The sequence below is a fragment of the Phaethon aethereus genome, assembly GCF_964289735.1.
Source record: "Phaethon aethereus genome assembly, chromosome: 4".
NCBI classification, from domain to species: domain Eukaryota; kingdom Metazoa; phylum Chordata; class Aves; order Phaethontiformes; family Phaethontidae; genus Phaethon; species Phaethon aethereus.
In genome coordinates, this window is record NC_138578.1 from 1,149,779 (window position 1) to 1,170,941 (window position 21,163).

General features: G+C 49.6%; 1 protein-coding gene across 1 annotated transcript; it reads right to left on the reverse strand.

Moving 5' to 3' along the window:
• Positions 1–306: 306 nt before the first annotated feature.
• EREG (epiregulin) lies at positions 307–9,997 on the reverse strand (the record flags this gene model as incomplete). Its single annotated transcript, XM_081999702.1, has 5 exons — positions 9,517–9,997; positions 2,704–2,787; positions 2,114–2,237; positions 1,382–1,528; positions 307–367 (listed from the first exon to the last, which is right to left on the reverse strand). Exons 1-5 carry the CDS (start codon positions 9,560–9,562, stop codon positions 307–309), a joined length of 462 nt encoding a protein of 153 aa, XP_081855828.1. The 5' UTR covers positions 9,563–9,997.
• Positions 9,998–21,163: the final 11,166 nt, after the last annotated feature.

Here is a 21,163-nt window from a genome sequence, read left to right on the forward strand (position 1 = left end):
TTGAGCATATTCACAAGAATAAATATAAAATTCCTCTGCAGAGTAAGAAGATGAGCTTTTATAAAAATATATCTCTATCCCACAGAACCACTTACGTGGGCTTCTCATTAGGAAATATTATTTAATAAAAAAATAAAACACTGAAAATAAAATGCTTGACCTATACTGATTGGATCACCAAATAATTGAAATTTTTCAAAGCATATAAATATTGTAAATATTGTTAATAAAAATAACATTTAAATAGATGGGAAGCTGCCGAGTCCATCCAGACAAACACAACACTGTAGGAAGCCACTGTTTCTCCTACAGGGCACCAACTTCCTTGTATTCGCTGGCGTTCGTTTGTCTCTTCTTGCTTCGGTACCTGGAAGGAAAGAAGAGAAGCGTGAGTTCTGGAAAGCCGTTTGTTCCCAACAGCTTTTTGGGGAGGGAAGGGCAGGGGGGTTGAAGGAAGGAAAAAAATAAAATGCTATATGACCTCCTCACGTTTGTTTTAAACCTCTAGCAGCTAGGCTCTCTCTGTGCTCACTTCCAGGTCTGACAGAACTTGCATGCAGAGTCTCATTTCTCAACTCTTCACTGAAGATTTCGTATCTGCATTAAAGTCTTGCTGCTGGTACTAGGTTTGTCTTTGAGAAATCCTGCTGGATCCTTCCCTGCAATAGCTCTGAGTAACCTAACCAACTAGGCCATCTTCAGTTTGAGATGACGTGCCATCGAGTCTTCAGGTAGGGAAGAGGAATTACAGTAGTTACCATCTCGCTATCAAATCTGCGAAGCTGAGGTCCCCCTCTGGGGGTTGTTGACCTTCTGGGCTCTCTGACAGCTGCTTACGATTAGTTATTAGCCTGAAGAATGATTCCTGCTGCTCGTGGAGATTCCTCCTGTTAATGGAGAAGACTACTGTCCTCCATGGTAAAGCTGGTAAGGCAACGCTCATGGTAACACATTCACCACAATAACAGGGCAGCTAAACAAATGAGCTAGTATTAATCCAGTTGCTCTCCCGTTCTGATGACTGGGAAAATGGCACTACCAAGAGAAGGAGCTAGGATTTTCCCATTCCCTGTCTGCTCTCTCCTTTACCTCAACACATCCTCTAAGACAGACGTCAACTAACCTATACAGTCCTCCGTCGGGGTTAAATGGCATCTGAGGGTACTGTTGCCTAGCCTGCAATTTGGGTTACGCTACGCAGGCAGCATAGCTGCTTTTTCGAACGCTTTGCTAAGTGCAGGCTAGCAGGTCCGTGTCTCAAACCATCCCCGTGCAGCCAAGTGAGTGTCGGTATCCCAGTCTATCCGGAGGTACGCAGCGGACATCTTACTACACGTACAGCTGACTCGCCTTTCTGAGACACGAAGAAAGTCTTTCTTACCTTCTGCAGATGTAGTAGGTTGCAATGGAGATGGCGGTGAGGAAAAGCAGAACTACGATAACTGTCAGTGCCACATACTCCTTACTGAGGGGCTGTCTGACAAGTTCCGAGTGCACACATCGGACACCAGAGAAGCCTACGTCACACCTGAGGATAACAGATGCAGAGTTAGAGCCATTGCCGTGGGGTTGCAGTTTAGCAGTCCACAAACCATGCTATACTGCTGGCCTGCTGTTTCCTCAGGGACAAGCAATTTGAACTGATGTAACTCAGGCCCACGTGGTCCTAGGAATGGTTGCAAATTCTTCAAGTAAACGAGGAATACCCTTAAAAATGCCTATGGGGGTCTTTATTTTGTAGGCTGAATCAAAGGAGAGACCTTGCTGCTTTTCCCGAGGTCTGTCTCTCACCCTACTTGAAATACAGATGAACAGGAAAACACATCAGAATGAGAATCCTGAACGTAAGTTGGGTTGGTGACTCATGTCAGGTGTCTAAGACTCTCACCCTGGTTTCACTGGAGCCAGCACAAGTGCTTAAGACTTGCTTAAACGCAGCTGAGGTGTTGTTATAGATCTACTGCTCCTCTTTAAGTTTGTGTGAGGATTTAAATACCCTGCCAGACTGGTGTTCCGGCTAAGTGTCAACAGGAGCGAGATCAAAGGCCACATACGGCTCATCCCAAAGCCCACCTCAGGGAGGTCCGCAGGACGCGTTGTGCGCTGTCCATACCTGCAGTAGTGCTCATCCAAGTCCACTATGTACACGCACTGTCCGTGGAAGCAGTAGTCCTTCATTTCCGGCTTGCATCTCGTTATGCCAACTTGAGCCACACGTGGACTGTTCTCTGTCTGGACTGCAGGGAGATTTTGTTAGCATCTCATCAGCTTTATTTTCCCTTTCCATTCCCCAAACAATGTACCGACTTTACAAGTACGACTAACAGTCTGGCTACCAAAAGACCTCCCCAAGAGACCTCCAGCGCAGTAGGCATTTAAAGCAGGCAAGACTTCTGAACAGGGAGAGGATTTTCCCAGGCCAGTTCTACTGACTTTTCCCCTGCAACTTCCACATAAGCTATTTCTGCTTTTACAGCAGAGTCCTCATTTCAGACATAGCTCTTCTGCTGAAGAAGCAATATTAAAAGAAATGCAGGCTGAAAAAATGGTTCTTGTTCAACACCGCTGAGCACTTTGCAAGACGTTGGCAACGTTGCTCAACAGAAAAATGGTTTCCTAGGGCACCTCAGTGAGGCCACCAGCCCAAGGAAGATGGGAACCAAAGACTTGTTATTTAGAGAGCGAGCTGTGCAGCAGACTTACTCAGTGCTGTTGTGCAGTTCTCCATTTCACCAGGCCCACATAATGGGATCACTGTTGTGCCCAGGACTGCTTGCAATAGGTAACCTAGAAGAGAATAAAAAAGAGAGAGTCAAAACTAGATGCTTTTCAAGTATACTTAAGTATTTCAGCTGCTATACTCATTAAGTTAATACAAGAAAAACAGAAGCTTTTTATCACAGCAGGAAAAACCCAGTGTTGTAGCTGAAAAAAAGTAGGTCTGAGAGACCTGCTGCCTGTCTTACATAAGGAAGCCCAAAGAAACATCTCTGAAATACTAACTTTTAATGTAGAACAGAGATCAAACAGAAACTCTCACCCACACTCTGGGTAAAACTGGGCAGGAACAGGCTTGGAGAGATTACACGAGGAGAGGCAGAAATTAGGCCAATTCTGATTATGTTAGGTTTCTGACTAGTCTGGCATGGCACCTGCGCAAGGGACACAGCCAGGGCTCCGCAATTAGACATGACACTCCAGCCTTCATGGCAGGAGGAGCTCTTTCCGTGATCAGAATCAAGATGTCCTTGAGTCACAGCAGTCCACGGGGAGAGGATTTCCTAAGACTCAGCAAGTCAGTGCAGCAGGCTCAGCACCCCACCACTGGCTTCAGAGACCACATACTGCTCGAGGGAGCCTTAACACAAAAGCTGCTCTTTATCAGCAAAGAGCTTCCTTAGCCCTCTACTTGCCGAGCCAGCCTGAAAGGCCAGACAGTTCCTGCACTAATACCGCTCGTCCGCTGGAGCTTTCCAGCTAAAAGTCCGCTCACAACGCCAGCTAACATGGGATACCAAATGCTCTTCAGCTGGTCACTGGGTTGGAGAGGTTACTGACCACTTCACCGATCCTGGGCCAGTGTTACTTATTTCGGCAGAACCCCAGAAGAAAATGGGTACATTTCTGTCCTTCCACCACCATCCACGCTAAAGAAAACCGCAGCTCAGTAGGTTTGAAGTGGGTACCAGGCATAATAGGAGACTGCACCATGCAGGTTGAGCAGTTTGGCTATCAGAGCGGCCGCTGCGTTTCCTTGGGGTGCACGGGCCCTCCTTCCCTTCTCTCAGAGAGTCAGCTTATAGAGTCTTTAGGGCCGTATAGCGCTGCACAGGCACAGCTTTCAGGTATTCTGTTAGTTAAATGAACATTTCCAAGCAGGATTTGAAGGCCAACACACGTACTTGTAGCTTCCATGGCTAGCCCATGAGGAACAGCTAATGTTTGCCCCAGCCGGCCATGAAATCCCCTTGGCCAATGCTCCTGCTGTGGACACAAACTAACCTGCTCACGAACTGCTTAGTCATCAGCCCCATTCCAGAGAAGTCTGTAATTTGTGTCTTTGGGCTGTTTGCCTCCATTAACTTGTCAGGTCAGGCATGTCTAATGGAGGGAGTGTGCCTTCGTAATTTCTTGATCACTCTAATTCAACGCCGGTTATTAGAAAGTTTCATTACATCTCGGTGTTAAATCTAGTAGTGATTTATGAATTTCCTGCAGCTCATCTATTTCTGGGTGACTAGTAGACTTCCTTTAAACTTTATTCCAGCTAGAATACAAGAACAGCAGGAACACCCATCGTGGAGGGGCAGGGGGGTTTTGTGTGCATGTGTCTGTGTTTCTTTAAAAACACCATTCCTTCTCCCGACCTCCCTCTCCACTGCATTCCTGGAGAAGCTAGCAAGCCAGGTTTCCACCAAGCTTTAGAAGAAAGGACAAAGACTAGGTCCACCAGAGGGAGAGCCACGGTAACAGACCAGTGATGCTGGCATCTGCATTTGAACAGGAGACTCAGCTGGAGACATCTGCGCCTCTTAGCATGACTCAGCAGGACCTGCCTTTCGCTCCAATGGGGTAGGACCAGCAAGTTTACTTTCAGGGTGGGATTTTTTTTTTTTTTTTAAACAGCACTGTGGTCACCATAGCTTTCATCAGCAGAAGCAGTTTAACACTTCTGTAAGGCAAAGTTGAGTCGCCATGTCAGAAAGTTAAAGTGTTGGATGGATGGGGCCATCAGCTGACAGACGGTGGCAGCTCAGTTACTGCTAGAAGTCTTTGAGCTTCAGCCAGGGACCTCGTATCCCAAATGATGCTGGGAAAAGAAGATTTACCGAGTCAGTCCTTCTTCCCAGGAGCGACACGGACATTTCACGAGTGCTGCGAGGACTAATCAGCTCCCTGGGCAGGGAGCAGTTGTGGCACAGGACAGCTCTGTCCCGCTAAGTAACGCCATGTTACTGCAAGAAGGGATGCTGAAATCCTGAGACTAGCGAGAGGTAGTGACCCGAGGCTCCCTCCTGTTCCCCACGGACTGCTGCCATCATCTCGGGGAGATGTGCTACAGCAAGATTTGGTCTGAGGGCCCTATGACAGTAATGACTATTAAGTCAAGGCAAAATATGCTAGAGGTACCTAAAATATCCGCTTCAAATCACACTTGGTTAAGTAGCTAGATTAAGCCAGCTGACAATCTCTTTTAGCCTACATATTTCTGTTTCAGCTTGCATACTTCCTTGATCTAAGCATAATGTGAGCAGTTGCTTTCTAATCTAGAGTTCCCAGTTTGACAGTTACCAGAACCCGCCTTTTGCATTTGAGAAACTCAAACCTAGGTACATTGAAGAGACTGGTCAGCTCTTCTCTTTGCTCCAAAGAGAGGCGTCGCTTTCTAGCTAGAGGAAAGGCCAAAACACCTGTGAATGACAGATTAAAAATAACCTCCTCCTACAACACCGAACTATGGCTCGCCCTACTCCAGCCATGTGCAACACCGATAGCCTCCTCTGCCTGACTGCAGACACACAGGCCGGAAAGGCCGGAGAGCAGGCGCGGATATTTGCTAACACCCCACAGTTATTTTCTGCATTTGAGCAAAGTTCTTCCTGCTCTGCACTGTTATATTTTGCCCTTGCCCCCATGCACATATTTCTCCTGTGACATCAAAGGGAGGGGGATCCTGCGGGAGGATAAGGGATCCACACACCACAATAGCAAAAGAGAGCCTTTCCCAGAATAATTATTAGATGACGTATACCAAACATAGGTCCTGGGAAAGGTAGTTGTATTTTTAGCCCTTCGCTGTTCACTAAGCAAATACTCTAGAGGACAAGATAACAGCAGTGAAGTGGTGGATATTCATGTCTGCCTCACAGGAATGCGAGTGCTACACTTATTGCTTACACTGCTAGCATGCACGCGCAATACCGTCAGGTACCGCAGTTATTCCCGTAAGGTTAAGGTGGACGGCAGTGGCTCTTCCCAGGACAGGAATAGTGCTGCTGTTCATCGATCCTTCCAGGAAGGATGAAAGAAAATGCGGGACAGAGACCGGCTGCCTTCGCTTCCTGCAGCCTTCATCAGAGACGACACATGAAGGCTAACTACCAGTTCATCCACTGAAAGCTAGCTATAGTTGCCAGTTACAGGATGACTGCTAAGGATGAGGGATGCGCATACAGGATACAGGCAACCGACAACTAGCCTCTTTCCAAGACTTACACCCGGTTTAAATGGGAATTGTCAGGTTTCTGAGAGGTCAACTGTCATTTGAGTTGGCTTTGCCTGTCATGAGATCACCAGTCTTGTACTAGTTCATCTGAAGGAGACCCCACGATGCTACTTTGCATTTGGCGTCTCTGTGGTCTCTCTGCCGCAGAGGCAGCGCCTACACTTTCCATGTGGGTTGTGATTCCGAAGCCATGCCAAGCACAGAGGTGTCCAGGTGACACACACCTGGAGGATCTCGGGCCCTTTTAACTCCGGTCACCTGATTTTGGACACCCAGAGTGTGTCTGACTGTCTAAGACCTTCTTTGTGTAGGCTACCCAGAAACATGGAAGTTAGGCAGTCTGTCCTACTGGCTTTGTGAGCACCGCTACTACCACCACTTAACGATAGCGCATCACCTTCCGTATCTCTCCGCTGCTAACCTTCGTAGCTAGCCACAGAAGTTTGCAGGCCATCTCAGACAAAGCAAGTGCCTCTGGCAATAAAGGCTAGGTGGGTGGTTGTGTTTTAGATGAGGATCACAGAAATGTAGCGTTAGCCAGGAAAGCCTTGCCAACAGCTTACTCTTACTCAAGATTTGGCTGTGCAGCTATACCCCTCGCTCACATCAACCACAGCATCTCTAGAGTTCAGATTATCCACGTAGGCTGTGCATGTTTCCTGGGAAAAGGGAAGTGGTCATTTGAGATTATTTTAACCACCTCAGACAGAGCACACTTCCCCATCCTTGTGCTCAGGATACATCACCTGGCGGCTTCTCGCTGTTTCGGGTAGGATGTACCTGGTGCCTGACCATGTCCATCAAGGCAGGTGCCCAATACTCCTCTTCCTGAGATGAGGCGTATAAGAGGTTGCTCTTCCCATCCAGATGAAGAGAGACGCTGTCAGCCCTTTCTCACCACTCAGCCCCCTGCGGCCCGTGTATCATTGGCCTACTGTCTAAATGGGGGCATCCCATGTGATGGTACCGAGAGAGAGCGGCTCAGATAAATTACCTGTAGGGCAATGGGACAGAAGCATCTATACACGTTTCTGGGAAGTAATGACCAGGTTTCCCCATCTCAGGTTTTGTACCCATGACTTCAGAACTGCCGACTCACGAGTCATGGAAGCCCAGCGCCAGACCAGAGCAGCTCTAAGGCAGCCCTGGAAACACTAGCCTGTATGTGAAGACTGTCGCTCCAAAATTGCTACCGGCTCACGTAATCACCTTCAACATTGTGTCAGGACTTACCCTTAAGCAGAGATAATGCAGATAGCTGCCTATTATGTGCACCCAGTCATCTCAGTACTGCTTCCACCCCAGTGCAGACCTACACGCCAGCGATCTTATTCACACGCTACCCCTGTGTTTGCTTTCCACCACATGTGTGGGGGCAGAGGTCCCTATTACCACAAAAGCACCAGAAATCCCTTACAGCTTCCAGCCAGACACATCAGCCACTGACATTTTCTGTATGTCCAGACCGAGTGACCTTCACGTCCAGCCTGCTTCTTGTCGGCCAGACAAACATCACGCAGGAAGACGTAAGGTCAGCAGCTCCTGAAACCGCCCTGTGCGCCTGGAGATCCAAGACCTGATTTCCCCGTTGAGTGGGCATTACGACGACTGCAAGGAGACCAGTGCCAAGGCTCCGGCAGTAAGTCAGGGAAAAGGCAGGGCCTGGGCTTGTCTCCATCACCGCCACATCACCACGTGGCTGGCACAGCACCGTGGCTCCTCAGTGGTGAGTGACGGCTCTCTCCCACCACTGCCTTCCTGCTGTGCAGTCGCCAAGCCCACAACAGCCAGGATACGAAGCTGACAATGCCTGGCGCTCCAGGTAGCCTTCAGCGGTTCAGCAGGGAGCCTTTTAGAGTGTGGCGTAACGCCAACTACAGACAGTCCTCCCAGCCTCTGCCAGCAGCACCGGGCTCTGCTTGCACTACTGACCTGGGAGGGAAAGGCAGTAAAGTGCTCATAGCACTCGTTATGAAGCCATCTATCTACGACTAATCTATCCCTTACTACTAGATTTTGTGCCTGCCCCGGAAATAACTAAATCCATATACAAATCCATGAAGCCACACCAGTTCCTTCCAGTGCCAGCTTTGTGAAAAGCATGGCTGAGTCACAGACTACAAGATGTTTCTCCCGCTGTCCTGGCGAGTAAGATGCTGTGCAGCAGCTGATCCAGAAGCTATTACAGAAGTACCTGGCCAAGATGAAAGACTGAAACTCATGCCGCAGCGAGCTTAGCAAATGAGGGAACACCTGCCCAGAAGGGAAGTCTCGGGAACCGAGCTTCCCATCGACCGCCACCCTGAGCCCAGGAACACGAGTGTGAGAACACGCTTGGTCATTAAGGCAGCGAGCGAGTGCGCCAGGTCTCGGTCCTGCCTCAAACATTTGCTGCCCACACAGATCGAGTCACCTCATGGGGTCAGCTGTCGGCAGTCACTGCCTGTCTCGGCCAGCGCCGAGCGCAGGCATGCGCAACGATCACCTGTTGCTTCACAGCGCGCCCAGGCTCCAGGACTCTCTACGCTCTATGGAGAAACGTGTTCACTTTGAATTTTCAGGTAACTTCAGTCATGCAATAAAGTAACAGGCTCCCAGTGAGGAGACGGCGAAGTGTCGAGCAGAGGGAGACCACAACCTATTTTGTTACCACAAGCAAGTCTCTGCTACCGTGGGGATCCGCCTGCTGAGCTCACCCAGAGCCTGGCCTGGCTGAAGGCAGCGGGACCAAACTACAAACAAGACAGGATGAGGTAAAAGCGCACAGATCGCATCGCCTTTTTTCAAGGACGTGCTTTAGCGGTGGACTTGGCAGTGCTATGTTTACGGCTGGACTTGACCACGTCAAAAGGTCCTTTCCAACCTAACCGATTCTGTGATTCTAGGATTCTCTACCTGGAGTACACCGTGCTGCGAGCAGAGTTGGGGATACGGGGAATGAAAATTCGCCTCCACATCGTCACAGGGCACACCTGGGCATTGCACAGCGACAAAAGATCCCATAACAGCACGCCACAGAGCAAGACCTGCGTGCTGCGCTCGTACAGCCACCCAGGTACGCCCATCCCTGCCCATGACTTCATCTCAGACAAGAACCGCGTCGGCTTCACGTGAAGGCAAGCTGAGCTTTACGTTTCACCAGAGATTTTTCCGGCAGCGAGAGAACGCCCCAGCCCCGCGACTCAGCGCTCGGTCCCCGCCCGGGGCGGAGGGGAGCTGCTCGCCCGCCGGAGCGGGGCACAGCGCAGGGCCAGGGCCCCCGCCGCGGCGGGCACGGCGGCCGCACTCACCGAGGAAGAGCAGCAGGCTGCGGGCCCGCAGGCAGCCGGCGTCCATCGCCCTCGCGTCCCCAGGGGAAGAGAAGAAGGAGGAGGAGAGGGAGGAAGAGGCAGCCGGCAAGAACGGTGTGGTGCCGGCCGCGCCGCCCCGGACCTTTATGGGCCGGCGGGAGAGGCGGGGCGCCGCCCGCCCGTGATGAAACCCGGGGCCGCGCGGCGGGGCGCGGGCAGGCGCCCGGCCCCGGCCCCCCGCTGCTCCCCGCCCCGCCGGACCCCGCAGGGCGGGCGGGAGGCGCGCCCGCGCCGCCGGCCGCTCTCCGTGTGTTTTTCCGCTGCTGCGAGCAGCACGCGGGGCCGGCGCAGCCCCCGGCCCCTGCCCGGCGCTGCCCGCGCGCCCGCGGTGCGAGGCGTGAGGCAGCGCGGCCCCAGCGCCGACCGCGGCCCCGCTGGGCGCTGCCTGCGCGCGAAGGGCGCCGGGCCCTTGCCCGAAGGCGGGCTGCGGGCAAGCCCAGGTTTGGGAAAGACCTCAAGGCGGGCAGCCAGAAACCTGCTGCCTTCCCGAGCCTCGCCGCTCCCGGCAGCGCCGAAGTGACCCTCGACACACGGGTGCCGCTGCGAGAGAGCCTCGGGGCGAGGGGCAGAAATGGTCTGTTAAGTTACAGCACAGGCGCCGGCCACGCCAGCACCTGACCCAGCAGACAAACCGGCCACGGCCGTCTCAAGGGCAGGGGAGGGTTAGGCCGCGCAGCCCCTCCGCCCCTCAGCCTCCTCGCAGCCCCGTAGCGCCAGCAGCTTCTGGTAGCAACAGATTTTCCAATTACTCACACAGCAGTCGGCTGCTTTTTTCAAAAATCCCTTTCAAGCACCTTGCTGAAGCCCATGCGCACTGTCACTAGGTTAGGCAAGGTCTCGGTCGGTGCTTCCATCCCACCACCAGAGAGCTGAGGGACACCCCACCCCCAAAACCCGAACGCAGGCATTTGACTGAAATACAAAGTGTGTTTCATCAAAACAAGCAGGTCAGCCATGGTGGTTATTTCTTTTCCTTTTAAAGCAGAAAACTTCTTCCGTTGCCCTACCGCTTTCCGTCGTCAAAAAAGGCAAGGCAATATCAAATGTACTGCAGGACTGATAAGCCTATCTCACAGCGTAAGGAATTTGAGTATTGATACAGAGGTGCAGTTTAATAGCCGATGACTCCAATATCCATAGTTTCCCCGTTTTACATGCGATTACTGGTACAAGAGAGTTGATTGTAGAAAGTACTTCAGAATGGGATATAGTACGTCTCCATGTTCAGATTCTAACTCAGAGCAATAAACATGCTATCATTCAAGGAGCTGGAATAGTTCCGGTACTTACAAATCACACTCCTCCTTATTTTGGGAGCGATGGCTTAAGTCTACAGAAGTGTGGCAATGCTGAAATGAAAAAAGCCAACGTGTTACTAGAGAACTGCATGTCAGCACCATTTATAAATTATCCAAACGATATGAGAGTTGGCATGATAAATGTAATAAAGATCAGTGTGAAAGTAGCATTCAGAGGTTGGTCCTCCACAAGTAAGTGGGACATGATATAGCCAGAATCTTTTTCAGAGTCCCTTTTCTCCCCCCTCTAGCATTAGGGTCATGGCTTCTCCCCACACAATCCGTCTGGATTGCAGATGGCAGCTTTTTTTGATGCCACATGACTGTTTTCGTTGCTTCTTTAATTTGGGCTGATCCCCCTTATTAAGGGTTTTATTGCCTGCTCTCTCAGGGATCATAACAATTAAAGGAAGGAATTGCAACGATTAGTAAAGCATTTCTGTGTGTGGGCATAGAGATGCCTTAAAAAGCAGCATCACTGTAGAACTTCCACTTTATAATTAATTTCACCCTTAAATTCCTGCATGGTTTATCCTCTGAAACAGAGCTTTTAATTATAGTCCTGTGCCAGTACCGAGATACCAGGTAACGCTGACACAATTGGAGCAATTGATTGGAATTTCCTCTTCCACATTTCAATATATGGAAACCAAGCAGCACACACTCATTTTTGTTTCATCTTTCCACAATGCTCTTTGTCTCATGGTATGTGATTCCGCATCTGGCATTCCCGCTTGCGGCTTCCACCATCCTCTTCTCCCCGTGGAGGCTGCCTCTAAGTACGGTTGATACGCACCTTCAGAGCCAATTTTCCAAGAGGCTATTCTGCCCACTGAGTAGTGCCTTCCTGCACCAGTAGGTTCCCCTTAAGGCAGATTGATTGCATCCCATGGTACTGAGTACGGAGCGACACGTCCGTGCAGTGCTGAGAGGTAGCACCGATTGGGCAAGAGAGCATCACGGGTGCATTTCAGCTAGTGGCCTCAATTTCAGCCGGGGTGAACCGGCACGCCCAAGTCAAGTCAATGACGGATTTAAGTGGCTTGGCATCTGGCCAGCGAGTAGCCCCCAGAATGCTTTGACGTTTCAGGATTTTCTTCTTTACAGAGTGTAACAAGTACATGAGGAAATGCCTTAAGAACTCATGCAAAGGACTTGCTTGCTTTTATTACCTTGCGACAGCTAAATAACCGTCTTAAATTAAACCTCTGTTTACAAAGTGCATAGCCTCAACTCAAGGCCATATTGTGCTTAACCCTTTTTCATTGTCACAAGTATTCACCTCTTCTTTTTGGACAGAGCAGCAGATTCATAGCAGTGATTACTTCAAGGGTATGGATTGAGCTTTGTCCATTAGTTTATCTATCGCTGATGACACAGAGGGTTTTCTATGAACAACAGACCCTTTTCAACTTAAGACAGAAAAAGTACAGGTTAAATGTACATTTTTCTATGCTTGAAAATACTTTTCCCCATGGTGATCTGCTCTAGAAGAATACACGTGTGTTCTCAGCAATGAACTACCACTTCACGTACGTGTTTTTACAAAACTAAAACCACACATGACAAGTGACTATACTACTTACTGTAGCTGCTTTCTGTAGGACTTGCATCCAGTTTTATGCATTGCCGTTGTAGGGATGGATCTGCATTGTTTTTGTCTGTCAAGAATAAGACCTATTTTCAAAATCAACATTTTTTTGTCAGAACACATTTTTGAAACTGGAAGAAAATCATTCCTCGTCTTGCACCGAAGCACTTGGCACTGGTACACATACACAAAGAAACAAAAAGCAGCATTTTCATAAATTCTTGGGCAAATCGGCCAGCAGTTTTGAAAATGGCACAAGTGCACACAACAGCATGTGTGTAAGACAATTTTTTATAAACAGCAAGCTTTCACTGCACAGCATGAGAGATCGTCAACAAACACTCTCAGAAGATCAGACAACTAATTGGAATGCAGCTCGCTTGACAGCATTTTCTTTTGAACTACCGAATATTAAGTATGAAAATCATAAGTGGCAAAGAACGTGGAGCTCACATGCGAGCACAAATGCCCTAAGAAGGAAATGCATTTAACTGGGATGCAGGGATGAGATAGTCTGGAGGAAACGAAGAAGGAAAAAGCTGGAGCCAAACTTGGGCCATATAAAGGTCAGCTTCAAATCTGCCATGTATGTGAGGGATGACTTAGGTCAAACGTTCTTAAACAACCATGCTTTCCTATAAACTATGAAAGTTCAAAATGCTGCCCCCCAGGCTGAAAGTGGCTGATGCCTCTTCCTGTAAATGCAGGGTGAGGTCAAAGCTACTGGACAACACAGATGTTTTGCCATTTTAAAAAAAACAATCTCCCAAATCCACTGATTTCTTAGCCAACTTCTTGGGTCACCATTAACTAGCAATTTAAAAAAAAAAAACAGAGAAAAAACCCACCCAAACAGCTAATTCCGATAATTCCCATCCATCTCCACATGTCTCAGAAAATGGAGATGGGAAGGCACACATATCTGCCACTTTGTGCTGGATTGCTCCCTACAGGGCAGTTTTAAAGCTTCATTCTTCTGGCTTGCATGACATTTCCATTCCTCTCCCCTGGGCAACTCCTGAATGGCTCAACACATCTCACTGGCAGGAAGAACTTCATAATGCTCAGCTGGTGTTTTCCCTTTCCTAATTACAGCTCAGGGCTCCACACTGAGTGATTTCTTAGCCTCTGAGGGGTTTGTAGCTTTTTTCATTTGAGGAGTCTTTTCACAGCTTCTGCCTTTACTGGCTGCTAAACAAACTCGTGCAAGCATTTTATTTGTACCCTTGTAAAGGGTGTTATCAAACCAAGTCCCTACCATATCACTGCCCATATATCTAGTAATTGTTTCTCTGCACTCCAAGTGATTTGTTAAGAATATGAGAAGGACCAAGGTGGAAGAAAAGTGGGTTTCCCCACAGCATGTAGCAGGTTGCAAGCAAACCAGGAGAAGAACGCCAGCCCCTTACCTGTCAGTCCTGTGTGCTGTTCTGTCCATCAGCACGCCTTTCGAGTTCGTAAAGTTAGCTCTTCAGCAGTATTCATCATTCTCCAGGAAGATGAGAGTTAACCACAAAGAGAGAGAGAAAACACATGCAAATATGAAGACCGTCCTCTATGATGGTTCACCATGTGTACACGTAGGTGCAGCATTTAGACCCCTGACCAGTGGCCAATCGTTATGCGAAAGCCTGTTCCTGGCGGCTGACCGTGTGCCACGTCCACTCAATAGCTCTGTCCCGAGAGCGGCATGCATCTCGGGACAGCAAAATGACATCAAGAAGCACCACTGTGGGGACTGGTGTGACTCTGCAGGCAGCTCCCGTCGGGCTTCCGCTACAGCAGTCAGTCCTGGCTGTGGGCTCTCCACCACTACTTTCCATCCCTCTCGTGTTACCTTTCATCTGGACAGCTGGCACTAGCACAGGGGAGACAAGAGGAACACACTCTGTATACGACTGCCACTGTCAGACGGAAGGAAAGACCTGCCTCGGGCTGGAGCAGGGCCAGCCTCTAAGGCCTGCACTAAAGCCTAAACAATACGTGATGCACGCATGCGGACAGCAGAGCCCTCTGCCTCCCAACTGCTCCATTTGAGAACCTTAGCAACCCGCTGAGCGGGTACGCAGCCCTCGGCGACAGCGGCTTCAATCCCTTCGGCAAGCGTATCTCGCCCTTTTGCTGCTGCAGGGAGCGAGGGGATAAAAGCAGGGCAAGAGCAACGGAAAGGCTGACCCGCGGGCTATTTCGCAGCCTCAGAGTTCCTGCACTTGGCCTGCTGAACGGCAAGAAGCAGCACCGAGCTGTGACTCGCCCTGTGCTCCAGGCCCTGCACAGCCATCCGCAGACTCCACATTTTGGCTGCGACTCGGTGGCGACAGTCACCTGCACGCCAGCCGTGCGCACGGGGAGCTGGGGCACCCTCGACATGAGGAATGTGTTATTAGGGATGATGGAGTAAACAGCAATTCACCTGAAACCAGCTTAGCCAGCACACGCTCCAGAAACCCAATGTAGGAAAGAGGCCCAGGTCCACGGTGTATTTGTTTGGCCCGGTAACCAGCACCAGGCATGGGAGCAGATGCACTTAGTGGAATTCCCCCATCCACTAGCATTATGGGACACTCCCATTACTGTTCTGATAATTACTGTTAATCATCACTATTACTGAAGTGACCAAAAAAAAAAAAGGCTGTCAGGATCAGGCCTTTATTGTGCTGGCAGTTGTCATGCAGAGGTCATGAGACAGCCTGCCCCAGGGAACCTATAAACACGGGTGCCCCTTTAATCGCTACAGTCATATTTCTAACTAGGACACCATGGTCCACAGGAAGCTCCCCTACAACTCGAGCCTAAGTAAGCCACGGGACTCCCTCCGGCTCGCATCAGCTTGGAGCTAGGCTGCTCCTACCATGCTCTGTCTGCTGAGATGCAGCTTGAAAGGAAAGAAGCTGATCAGGAATACTCTGCAGTCACGACGCTCAACAAGATTTTTCCATTCTGCCTTTTCCCTGTCTGGGCTGAGCCTGTTATAAAAGTCCATATTCTTTGATCTCCAGCAAATTTAGTACCACCAACTCCTGAGAGCCAACGGTGAGTCACGTGGCATGCGGAAAACTCTGGGGTTTGGTTCGGGAATGACCCAGACTATGTGAAATCATCTTCTAGTCACCTTCTCCTCCCATTCAGGGTCTGAGCATCACCTCAGGTATCCAAGCCTCCCCAGACAGGGTTCCTAGGTCACAGGCTGAAGAAATGGATCAGCCAGTTTAGCCGCACAGCGGGTACCAAGAGGGAGCCCCAGGGAAAGACTGTAGGCCTCCGTGGGGCTGAGAGTCAGGGAGAGCTCCAGCACAGGTGCCAACCATCTGCCCGCAACACTGATTTTTCCTCCCACATACCCAGGTCTGGCTTCTGTCGGCCACCGGGAAAGGAGACAGACCCCAGTTTTCTGGTCAGGGCTGGTTGTTCCCCAGCCCATCTCGGAAGCACAGCCTAGATTCCTCCCTGACTAAAAAGCAAAGCACAATGTGTCCAGACCCTGCATCTTCCTCTGCTCTCGCAGCAAGGAGTTGGGGGTTTGCCCAAGGGACAAGAGGAGGAAAAGGCCTAGGCCTCCCCACCCATGCCAAGCCCCCCTCTCCTCCCAGAACTCATCCCTACCTCTCCACCTGTGCGCAGGGAGGGTGCTGGTCGCCTGCTGTGTGCATGGGAGATGGGACGAAGGCAGGAATATGCAACTGAGTGTCCTGGGGGAGAGGTGCCAGCAGCTGGTTGCCTGACTGTGACATTTCCATGGATAACACCTCAGCGTGGATCTACACATCCACCCCCTCATCGCCGTTCCTGCAGCTTGACGTTATTTGAGAGATGCAGGAGATTTCCTTTAGGACGCTTGGAGCGCGCGCGTGGACATCAAGTGGGACAGGACAAAGGCCAGGGCTGAGTTTAATTGGATTGCTGTCAGTTATAAAATTATAAGAACGGCACTAAGCTAGGGCTGGCAGTTCTTGGTCAATGCTCCTGTAGCCGAGGTCTTTGTTCTTCGCACCTGAAAAAAGAAAAAAAAGGGCTATGGATAAGGGTCAACTAGCCAAAGCTGCCATACACAAGTTAGGTCTCTGAATCTAGTTAAACTCAATAACAACAGTCCCTCTACAGGGCTTCCAAAGAAAACAGGCACCGCTGAAAACTGCTTTTTTGTAAGAGTCCAAAAGACAGGCTGCACACCAGATACTCAGGATGGGACACTTTTGGCCACTGACTTGCAGCATGCCTACAGCAGAGGTCACCCCTTCATACCTAACACACGTTCCAGCTCCACGCCCAGATTAACCTACCCTGCCCAAACGAAGCGCACAAGCAGCCTGACATCAACCAAAACACAGACCATTAAGTTAGCACAGGAGATGGCCCGTCTTCGGTGAAACATGCCAGATGCGAGAGCCCATGCAGAACACGGCCCCGCTCTTTTGCCTCCATCCTGGCTTCTCAACCCTTGCCCTGTTTTTGTTCTTGTTAACATTCCTTTTTGTGAAACAGGGGAGAGATTTTTTTCCAGGAAAAATTTTGCTGTACGCAAACCTAATTACCCATCTTTCCAAATCAACCACTTCAAAGGGCACATAGGTTAACTAAACTAAAAAAAGAGGTCTCTATGCAAGTCTCTTTCCCCTCTCTCCTACAGCATTCTTATGCAACGTGCTGCGCACTGCTGCATGCGTTTGATTACATCGGGGCAACTTTGATTACCATGTCACATATCATCAGAGTTGCCGACTGCACTGCAAATGTTGGAATTGTCTTTTACGTAGATCTAAATAACATCGGAGCCTTTGGGCAATGGCCTTCGATTGTTTACGCGCTTTTCATAAACAGGATATTAACAATTTCTAAATATCCTGTTGGAAATTCCTCAGCTGTACTCGGGAGCTCACAATAGACCAGTTTGATGTATGCCCATCTGCAATAAGTTTCCCTCTACTAAAACTTCACCCGTACCATTGCACAACTCTTACTGACCACAACAATTGCCTCTAATTGTATGTACCAATGCTTCTACTTCCCGGCTTCTACAAATGGTTTGTGGAGTTGGTACATCTTTAGAGCATTTGCTGCGGAACTATAAATCAAAGAAATAATACATTATTGTTGTCATCATTTTCCATAGGCTTATGCTGAGTAGTTCTCTTTCAGGTACGGAAATCAAGGGAATGACACTGCTCTGAATTCTTGTTGCTACATGTTACCTAGAGGTAGGCGTTTTTTTTTTCCCCACCATATAAACTTCCACTTTGGCTGAATGATGGTGGTGACGCACACATGTACACCCAGAGAAAAATCCAAAATTTTCTTGTGAATTCTTTCGGTGTTGCAAATTAGTGTGTTGTGATGGTCAATAATTAGATACCTGTCCATAATCCTGCAAATTTTCTGCAGTAAATTGAAATATACAGTGCAAAAAGAAGTCATAACACTAACCTCTCAGTTCTGCAGTCCACTTCAGGACATGTCCTCTCAGCAGAGTTTAAGACAGGCTGAAAGCTCCTCCTAAGCTAAATACTGTATTAAAAGCAATGCACCCTACCCCGGTTGGCACATGTTGAACCGACTCTGGAGGGTGGACAAGCTGCTTTCATGCAGACGGAAACTCCAGCTTGGAAGCTAAGAACAACGGTAAGAATCCTTGGCGTAGGAGAAGTAGAAGCACCAAGTTGGGTCACTTCTAATGCATGTGTGAATAACCCGCTACTGTGAGAGCACTGATGCAAAGTAGTCTGATAGTACGTCCTTAGCTCCAAAACAAGTGCCTTCAGGAACCATAACTCCAGGCTACACCAGTGCTCACATAAGGTCAGATGTCAGTAAAGCATTCAAGAAATAATAGTTGACCCAACCTTGAAGACTATTTGGGCAGATGAAGGAGTCTGCTTCAACGTATACTGTTGCTGAACCCAAACATGTTGCATCTAACAGAGATCTTGTCTCAGCTACCTGCTGCCCTTTGAGGTTAAGAGCTATTTCTTACCAAATCCCTGGGTCTGCACATTACACAGATCCCAACACGGTCCCCGTGGATTTTACTGCTTCTCCGAGTCAAGGTGATTTCCCCCAGCAATGACATCCCCATCTCTGTTGTACCCTTGACCAGAAAACATATGCAGCCTCCCAACCCACACAGAGATAGTCAGTCAAGCTGTGCACTGCAGCAAAAGCTGTCTGTCTAAGCCAGTCCAGCCTACTGTCCTCACTGAAGATAGTTCTGAAGGTAAAGCGGGCACAGCTTACTATCCTGCCTCTTTACAAGGGCCGTGACAGCCCCTTAGCTACATCTCTGTCCCCGCGTCGTGGCTCTATTGTATTCCCCAGCCTCGCGGGCCCTTCTTTCGCAAAACAGCCCCGTTCCTCTAGTGGCATCTGCAGCACGGAGCAATCCTTGCTGGCTACCAGCTAGACCCACTCTGAAGCCCAGCCTTTCTCTTCGCCTTGCTCCCCAGCTGGATGCTGCATAGGTCATCTGCCAGCCACGTCTTCTCTGCCACCAGCACATTTCCATCCTCTCCCATCTCCCAGTTGCAATCCCCTACAGTAGCCACCCTCGTTTGCTGCCTTGTCTGATCGCAATCACAAACTGGGATCGTGGTAACTGGGTATAACAGCAGTGCATAAAGCCAAGATTGCCTGTCACAGAATATGCACTGGAACCTGGTGGTCTTGCAATGATTTTTCTCCCCAAAAGTCTTTGGTATATATCAGAAAAAGGCACTGGACTTGCCAGTCTTGTTCATCCTGCACAAGGGAGACCGAGATAAGCTTCACTACTTTTCACAATCTTCCCATTCTACATCTCTTCCCTCCTGCACACACATTTCCCCAGACTTTGGTAAAAAGGACATGACTCAATGCTGAGCCACAGCCAAGAAAAAGCTAGACTATAGAATCATTTCAGTCCAATTCCCAGAATAACCTCAGCGATGCTGGTGCCACCACAACCTTCTTAGGCAGGACCCCATCTTCTTCTCCTCTCCGCCTAAGCTAGTCACTTGGGTGAAGGGGACGGGAGAGTGGGAGAGACCGCTCCTGACACACTCTGAGCCACTGAGAGCAGCCTTGGCTCTGGCTGTGAGAGCTGCCTTGGCTGTACCGATGTGGGGGCACAGACTGCTCTGGTGTCATTCCTGGTGCCGCCACAAGTGGGAAACGTCGGGCCTGTTTTTCACACCTCTAACCCATCATTAGCACCACCTGAACACAGACAACCACATCTGAAAAAGGTGTTCACTGTAAACGAAAGATCATAAACTTTTTCTTTAATTTAACACAATGAGGAAAAGGCAGCGGTGTGAAGTCCTGACGCTACTTGTTCTAAGGTAAATCACTGCGCACTGCACTATGAACTCAGCTGGGCTTCAGATTGCTTTGCAGATAAAGCAGGAGGAAACTGTAACTTACACCCACTACAAGTGTATCTACTGCTAAGGAATGAGATAACTAAATGCCCTTGGGGAGCTATGAGAGGCATTTAAAGCATAAAAATTGCTTACCTTTCCCTTACCGGGTAGGCAGATAAACACAAATGTCTCTGTTCAATAGTGCCTGAAAGTCTGATGCCAGCCCTCAAAGGCAAAGGAAATTAAAGCTTAGAGGCAACCTGGTGCAAGGATGGGCAAGCCCTACGAGAGAACATTTCCCATAAGCTCAAAAATGAGCGGCTCCCAAGAGCTGCATGAGTTGGCAGAGATGACGGGCAAAGCAAGCACGGGAGGGCAGAGGCTGGCGCTTCTGCGCTGGATGCAGAGGCTTGGCTGTTTCACAAGGGCATTCCCAGGCTACCAGGTGCTGCGCTGCGTTCAGACTTTCAGTCACGTGGCTGCTGGGATAGACACTACTTACCGCATGCTAAGAGAGGGTGGGAGCAATTTGCTTTACTGCTCTTTGCCAAAAGCCTCTATTAGTATATGTTATGAAAGCTCCAGAGAGGCAAAACATTCCTAAAACCACTTTATTAAAATTAGTAACACCAAACCTCCCCCCAGTTGTTTATGGATGGCAGGGCTGAAGAGCAAAGCAAGAGGCAGAGAAGCCTTCGCTTTCTCTGCAGTGTGACGGGCCAGGGGAGTCTCTGTATAATTTCCGCTGGCTGCCGAGATGCCGCCTGTTTCCTCCGCAGCGTGTGCGGAGAGTGAGACGGGTTTGCGATCTACAGAGGCGAAGTGTTACTTCAGCTCCAAGTCTCGGTTTACCACCCCCAGCACCTATGAATTACCTTCACAGTCTGTAATACTTGCAGCCCACGGCACCCCTCTCGCTATCCCGAGACCTCTCCGACGGTAGCACCAAGGCAGGCGCAGCGTCTGCAACTTACCGAACGCACATGCAGATGCACATCACCCACGCCTCCCGTGATCCAGGCTCCTGCACTTCTCACAGACAGCTTGCTCCGTCGATGGTGAAGCCGAGCAGCACTGGCTGCCTCCCAGACTCCTTTTCCCGATGCTACAGCCCCGATCTGTGCTGCAGGAGAATGAAAATTTAAAGGTGACCAAGGCGAGAGATTCAAGAGTGGCAAAACTGTCTGCTTTTAGACCCTTGGGCCTATTTAGTCTACAAGTTGGGACACGTCAGATCCTCTGCATGATGGCCTCAGCGAATCAGACCACGCTTTTTTTCCCTTTGCTGCTTCCTCACCCGTAGAACAGGCCAAATAAACTTCTACCTCATGTCTTGTACCCAGGTAGCTTGTTGCTTCAGAAAGGAG